This window comes from Gymnodraco acuticeps, unplaced genomic scaffold, assembly GCF_902827175.1.
Source record: "Gymnodraco acuticeps unplaced genomic scaffold, fGymAcu1.1, whole genome shotgun sequence".
Lineage (NCBI taxonomy): Eukaryota > Metazoa > Chordata > Actinopteri > Perciformes > Bathydraconidae > Gymnodraco > Gymnodraco acuticeps.
In genome coordinates, this window is record NW_022989969.1 from 2,916 (window position 1) to 10,840 (window position 7,925).

A 7,925-nucleotide genomic window follows, 5' to 3' on the forward strand; every position below is an offset into this window, starting at 1 on the left:
TAACCATTAGCCAATCAGCAACCAAGGTAACCCCCCCCCCCCCCTTATCACCTGAATCTCCTCCTATAGCACCATTAGGCGCTTTCACACCGCAGTACTTTTCCCACAAAGGTTAATCTGTACTTAGTTCTCATGAACTAAGTACAGATCGCGTTCACACCGGAATAAGTCCCTGAGGGAGGATTAGGCAAATGAAGCCGCTGACGTCACTTCTTCTTCTTCTGCTTTGGGTTTACTGGCAGGCCGCAAACAACTTCACGGCGTATACTGCCGCCCGGAGTCCCCGGCCGGAAGTCCCCGAAGTTGGGGACTGGCTTCAGTAGAAGCTGCTGGCGGCTTCACAAAACTTTTTGGGAGTTTTACGGGGCGTGGTTTGCAATCCTATCAAAAATAGGAACCTTTTTCTCCCATGAAAGTACCTGCTCTCTAGCAGAGACTGAACAGGGGGTAAAAAGGTTGTCATTAACTAAATTCTAGTTCCGGATTTTTTTGGTGTGAACGCACATTTTCGGAAATATACTGGGTAAAGTACTCCGGTGTGAAAGCGCCTATTGAGTTCTTTGTAACCAAATCTCTCTCCGAGGGGCGTGGGGAGGGGCTCCTTATTTTCATCTAAAGTGACAGACAGAGAATCAGCACTTTGGAAACAGGGCTGAAACAGAGGGGATTATGGGTAATGCTGCAATGATCTGTTTGGTGTTTCAGCCAATCAGAGACAGGCTCTGTATATATCTGAGACCTGTGATATACTGATGAAGAACAGTATGATAGGAGACCTTTAAAAAAATGTCCTGTTAACTTTTTATTCGAGTGTCGTCGGGCGGATTAATATCTGTCACTGAACACGTAAATAGACTTCCTCATTAAAGCATGATTTTGGTTTATTTCATTCAAAGTTAGATTGTTCCTTGTTTAATTGTATTCTTTTAATAATTGTATAGTGCATAAAAAGTATTTAGAAAAATCCAGTTTATCCAGATTTTGATTTTAATAAAAATAATAATTTAACGGTTTGATTTGGAAATTGGAAATATATATAGAAAATAATTGACTTTATTTCATTTAATGGTTTGATTTCGCACAATATATTTGTAAATTCCTCTACATCTGGGAAATAAATTAAGAAATAAATAGATTTAATTGTTTAAGTCTGAAAACTGTCTTTTTAATTTCCTCAAAAATGAAAAAATGAGCAGAATTTAATTTTAAAAAGCTGCATTTTTTCGTACCAGAAATATAGTTTGCTCTGTCAAATCCCTGTGACCCTCTGCTGCCTCGTCATGCCACTGAATGAAGTGGAAGTAGAACTATATGTACTTTGGTTTTGATGTTTTCTACCCCTTAAAGTTCTGGAAGATCTCTGCGGCGTCGAGCCAGGTTCTAAAGCACGACAGCCCTTTGTCTCGGATCTGTTTCCGTCCTTTTTCCGTGATCACGTCTCCGTTCTCCTTCACGATCACCAGCTTAGGGACCGCCGTGATCTTGTAGCGCTGCTTCAACTCACTGCAGAGAAAAGAGACAGCAAAAACACCTGAAAACTGCAGCTTTACTTATTTTACTTTGTCAATAAAACATGTTATGATTGGTGTAAAGTATAAGTTGATACAACTTTGAGATACTTTGACTTTAATTTATGAATTTATTGCACTTTGTTATTGTCCAAAGATAGAGTAGATAGAGTAGATAGATGGATGGATGGAAGGAAGGAAGGGTAGGTAGGTAGGTAGGTAGGTAGGTAGGTAGGTAGGTAGGTAGGTAGGTAGGTAGGTAGGTAGGTAGGTAGGTAGGTAGGTAGGTAGGTAGGTAGGTAGGTAGGTAGGTAGGTAGGTAGGTAGGTAGGTAGGTAGGTAGGTAGGTAGGTAGGTAGGTAGGTAGGTAGGTAGGTAGGTAGGTAGGTAGGTAGGTAGGTAGGTAGGTAGGTAGGTAGGTAGGTAGGTAGGTAGGTAGGTAGGTAGGTAGGTAGGTAGGTAGGTAGGTAGGTAGGTAGGTAGGTAGGTAGGTAGGTTGATTGATATCTAAAAAAAAAACGTGGAGAGGAAATAAATATTTATAATCTCAGAACTAAAAATCATTGAACATCTCTCACTTCTTGTAGTCGTCCGTCCAGGGCAGAGCCAGCCAGTCTCCGTGCATGTCGTGGTAATACTCCACCATATCGTCTGCAGATTTATCAGAGGAGATGAAAACGATCTCAAATTGAGCAGCAGGCTCCCTCTCCTCCACCAGCTCCGTGTAGAAGTCACACAGGATGGGCGTGAAATCCCTACACGGCGGACACCACCCTGCAGAAAAGTAGATCCCCACCACTTTGTTCCTCAGAGCCTCCTCAGGATCCACTGTTTCCCCCTCTTTATTCAGGATGGTCCTCCCGGAAAACACCTCCACCATGTCTGCAGAAACACAGCTACAGCAGGAAAGCGCCACAGACAGCTTAGTGTTGCATATCTTACATGCGTTAAAAAGTACTAAGTTATAATATAATAAACAATATGCTAAAAAAAGATTAAAAGTTACATAATTTTCAAAAATACAGATCAAAAACAAATCAAATCAAATCCTGTGCAGTTCTTAGGATTTAGCAGCCCGGTATATATTACAGTTATTAAAGATGGCATATGTATATCAAGTATATATTGCACATAAAGCACATAGTTTGACGGGATTTAACTAAACAAGAAAGTAGAAGATATACGTGTTGAAATAATAATAACAATAAAATAGAAATCAGAAGGGTTTCTTGGGTGCTGCAAACATAAACAATATCTGGTTTGCTTACTGCACATATTTTACATTTTATTGCATTCTATTTCAATGTAAATTACTGCTTTATTTTATTCTTATTTTTTTGTAATGTTATTATAGTGTTCTTAAAATAGTTCGCTATCTGTGTTTTTTTAATCTTTGTTTTACTTGTATGTATGCACCACGACATCAAGTCAAATTCCTCGTACGTGTTACGGTACGTCCACACGGCAGCGTCGCGTTGAAGCTTGCCGGTGGGCGTGTCTGGCGCGCGACCAACAACCAATCACATTAATCTCCCGCCCCGGGCACACAAGCACGCGGTTTGATTGGCTAGAGCTTGTACTGGCATATGATTTGATTGGCTGACGCTTCCGTCGACGCTTGAAAAGTTGAACTTTGCTCAACTTTCGAAGCGAGCAACGGAGGCAAAGCGACTCGAGGGAACCACAATGCAGTTCGGCAAAGCGTGACGTCACACCATTCAAAGTGAATGGGAAGCGTCTCCGTTGAAGCCAAGCCCCCAGGAAGTGCGCCGGACTCTGAGGAAAATATTCGTTGTGGCCAAATGGCGGTACTACACTTCCGTATCAGTCGCTGGGCCCGGAAAGACTTTTTCCCATTGACTAACATTGGGAAAGAGACGTCTGTAACTCGTTGGATAATTGTTTTTAACCAAATAAACTACCCAGTATGAACATGTGTATAACCCTTATTAAAAACATTCGGTCCTCAAGTTGTAAAATGTGCTAATAACGTTATTCTGAGAGTTATTTTCCTCGGCATTATGAACGGCATTCGAGAGTGGGAGCTTGGGGGCGGGGCTTAAGGGGCAACTCAACTGCGCATGCTCTATGAGCGCACATACGGGTTCTTCTGCTCTGACAGCCAGGCATGATGGGTAATCTGTGACGTTTCGCTCTCTCAAAAGTTGAGCCGTTTTGTCCTCATGCGCCAAGGAGCAGCTCTCATAGGAAAGAACGAGACCCCTCCTCCATGGTTGCCGTGTGGACGTACCGTTAACCCCCCTGGGGCCTGTACTACGAAGCTGGTTCAACCTAACCTGGAGTTAGCCGGTTGGCCTAATCCAAAACATACGCGCTCTCGCTAAACGGTACTACGACGCGGGTTATCAAGTGGATCGCTCAAGCCAGCCGTGTCCTATCTAGTTAGGTGCGCGTTCACATGAGAGGGGTGGTATCTGGAGCATTCGACCAATCACAGACATGGAGAAGCGCACTGACAGCGCAGCGTCATACTTCCTGAATGAAAAGTCAACTATAATATTAGACATATGAAGAAGTTAAACTTTAAACATCCATGACTTAAACACTTGATCCAGGATCAAAGCCACAGAGCTGCACCTGCAAGGTGAATACAGCTGGGAACAGAACAAGAGTTTGAATGCGTACATTAACAGGTTTATGATATCACTGCCCGTCTAAGACACCATCTGACTTTCATTACATTTGTCTCGAGTGTTTCGTCAACTTAATGTGTTGCTTAAAATAATAATTCTGCATCCAGTCTGTGACACTGTGAGTGTTGCACGGCCAGATACGGCTCAGCTGACTCAGATCAGGAGATATGTGATACATTATGAAGTGATATGACGCGGACTGTACTTAATATTACTCTGATCTGGTTACTTATGTTGTGGCAGATATTTCAGTAAGCTTTCTTAACGCTAATGTTATAATAGTCAGATTGCTCTGAAGATGGAGGTGATATTCTATTCATGTTCACGTTCACACAGTCGGTGACTTTTCTGTATTTCCTTTCTCCTGTAATATGACTTGATCGCTTTAAACTCCGCACACTGAGCTCTGATTGGTCAGCAGGCGGTGCTTTCACTGAGTTGAGCTCTTAGCCTGAAACCTAACCTGGTCCCGACCAGGTTAGCCGCTAAGCATAAGTTACCATGGAGATCTAGCCTGCTAAAAAGAGAACCAGCTTCGTAGGACCGGAAAGCCGGAGTTTCCCCTGAATTTAGCCGCTAAGCGAAAATCCTGCTTCGTAGTATGCCCCCCTGGTGGTAAACTTGTTTCTGATTCTAAACAACAATACTACAATATCTGTTTTTATTGAGTATATTGTGTTGGTTTGTGCTATTTTGTTTTTTGTTTTGTGTACCTTTGAAAGCCGCTTTTATAAATAAAGTGTATTATTATTATTACAATAGGAAATAAGTTGAAATATAATATGTTTCATTAAAAAAGAATAAAAGAAAGTATTTACACCACATTTAAATATACAAAATAAACTGAGTATAATGAAAATTATATTTGAAAAAAATTGACAAATGTTTATAAAAAAACAATATTGTTTTCCTGAGATTTTTTTAAATGCATCTCTGAAAAACAAATGCCTATTATTTTGAGATAAATAACTTAAAATGTAAATAATTTGAAGGATAAAATATAATTAACTGACCCATTATCAAGGACTCAACATAGAAATTAAAAAGTTTAAATCATATTTATCCTGTTATATGTTTTTCGTGTTGAGATAATGACATAAATCAAATGTGATCGTAAGAAAAAACACAATTAACTTTTAACTCATTAAAAACACCCAAAAACGGAGAAAAAAGGAGGAAATAAAATGCCATTATGACAAAATAAGAGGTTAACAGCAGTCACGACACATTTCAGTGTGTTTAGCTCGTATTTCAGCGGAGGTGTGTGTGTGTGCGTCTCTTACCTTCCTGCGGTGTTTACCTGTCTGCAGGTAAGCTCCTTACAGCTGATCCGGGGTCTACTTTATCATCCATGTGTCCACGGGTCAGCTGTTCTAATGATAGTACTGCGCGACTGCAACTTCCGGCAGCAAGCTTGGCGCATGCGCAGAGCAAACGAGCGTTTTCTTAAAGAGGACACTGCAGGTAAATGAGGTTAAGAACGATAGATATTATACTTTGACAGGTAATTACTATAGACTGTATATATACAGGTAATTACTATAGACTGTATATATACAGGTAATTACTATAGACTGTATATATACAGGTAATTACTATAGACTGTATATATACAGGTAATTACTTAGACCAAGAACATATGTTTGGGAAATAAAATGTAGTATGTTTTTATATAAAAACGGGTTAATATCTCGTTAAATCTGTGTTTAATGGGCATTTATATATTTACTTTTTAATGCTATTTTATTTCTATTTCAGAAATACTTTGGACTGTTTATTTCTTGTGTCTTAATTTCTCTAATGTACATTGTCTTGTTGTTTTTTATGGTGCTGCAACGCAAACATTTCCCAAATTGGGATCAATAAAGTATTTCTTATCCATCGATCTATCTATCTATCTAACAATAGATATATACCTGAACATCAGCAGGAGAGGACTCTTTAAAGTAGAGACACTACATACTGATATACACCTGAACCTCAGCAGGAGAGGACTCTTTAAAGTAGACACACTACACACTGATATACACCTGAACATCAGCAGGAGAGGACTCTTTAAAGTAGAGACACTACATACTGATATACACCTGAACCTCAGCAGGAGAGGACTCTTTAAAGTAGAGACACTACATACTGATATACACCTGAACATCAGCAGGAGAGCACTCTTTAAAGTAGAGACGCTACATACTGATATACACCTGAACATCAGCAGGAGAGGACTCTTTAAAGTAGAGACACTACATACTGATATACACCTGAACATCAGCAGGAGAGGACTCTTTAAAGTAGAGACGCTACATACTGATATACACCTGGACATCAGCAGGAGAGGACTCTTTAAAGTAGAGACACTACATACTGATATACACCTGAACATCAGCAGGAGAGGACTCTTTAAAGTAGAGACACTACATACTGATATACACCTGAACATCAGCAGGAGAGGACTCTTTAAAGTAGAGACACTACATACTGATATACACCTGAACATCAGCAGGAGAGGACTCTTTAAAGTAGAGACACTACATACTGATATACACCTGAACATCAGCAGGAGAGGAATCTTTAAAGTAGAGACACTACATACTGATACACACCTTTACAGCAGCAGGAGAGGACTCTTTAAAGTAGAGACACTACATACTGATATACACCTGAACATCAGCAGGAGAGGAATCTTTAAAGTAGAGACACTACATACTGATACACACCTTTACAGCAGCAGGAGAGGACTCTTTAAAGTAGAGACACTACATACTGATATACACCTGAACATCAGCAGGAGAGGACTCTTTAAAGTAGAGACACTACATACTGATATACACCTGAACATCAGCAGGAGAAGACTCTTTAAAGTAGAGACACTACATACTGATATACACCTGAACATCAGCAGGAGAGGACTCTTTAAAGTAGAGACGCTACATACTGATATACACCTGAACATCAGCAGGAGAGGACTCTTTAAAGTAGAGACGCTACATACTGATATACACCTGCACATCAGCAGGAGAGGACTCTTTAAAGTAGAGACACTACATACTGATATACACCCTGAACATCAGCAGGAGATGACTCTTTAAAGTAGATACACTACATACTGATATACACCCTGAACATCAGCAGGAGAGGACTCTTTAAAGTAGAGACACTACATACTGATATACACCTGAACATCAGCAGGAGAGGACTCTTAAAGTAGAGACACTACATACTGATATACACCTGAACATCAACAGGAGAGGACTCTTTAAAGTAGAGACACTACATACTGATATACACCTGAACATCAGCAGGAGAGGACTCTTTAAAGTAGAGACACTACATACTGATATACACCTGAACATCAGCAGGAGAGGACTCTTTAAAGTAGAGACACTACATACTGATATACACCTGAACATCAGCAGGAGATGACTCTTTAAAGTAGAGACACTACATACTGATATACACCTGAACATCAGCAGGAGAGGACTCTTTAAAGTAGAGACACTACATACTGATATACACCTGAACATCAGCAGGAGAGGACTCTTTAAAGTAGAGACTCTACATACTGATATACACCTGAACATCAGCAGGACTCTTTAAAGGAGAGACAGAAATGCTGTAACGTCAGAATCCTGTATCATTTCACAGAAGTAAAGAAGGTATTTAGAGGTCAGTGTGCTTCCTTGTCTCCTTGTTTCCTCGTTGGAGGTTGTTTGGAAAGAGACACTTCCTCTCTTCCTGCTTCCTTTTCTTTCTGTGCACTCAGCTC

At 40.2% G+C, this 7,925-nt stretch overlaps 1 protein-coding gene across 1 annotated transcript; it reads right to left on the bottom strand.

Annotated features, from left to right (window-relative positions):
- Positions 1–355: 355 nt before the first annotated feature.
- On the bottom strand, positions 356–5,565 carry nxnl2 (nucleoredoxin like 2). The gene is made up of 3 exons (XM_034210779.1): positions 5,446–5,565; positions 2,087–2,404; positions 356–1,503 (listed from the first exon to the last, which is right to left on the bottom strand). Exons 2-3 carry the CDS (start codon positions 2,386–2,388, stop codon positions 1,335–1,337), a joined length of 471 nt encoding a protein of 156 aa, XP_034066670.1. The 5' UTR covers positions 2,389–2,404; positions 5,446–5,565; the 3' UTR covers positions 356–1,334.
- Positions 5,566–7,925: the final 2,360 nt, after the last annotated feature.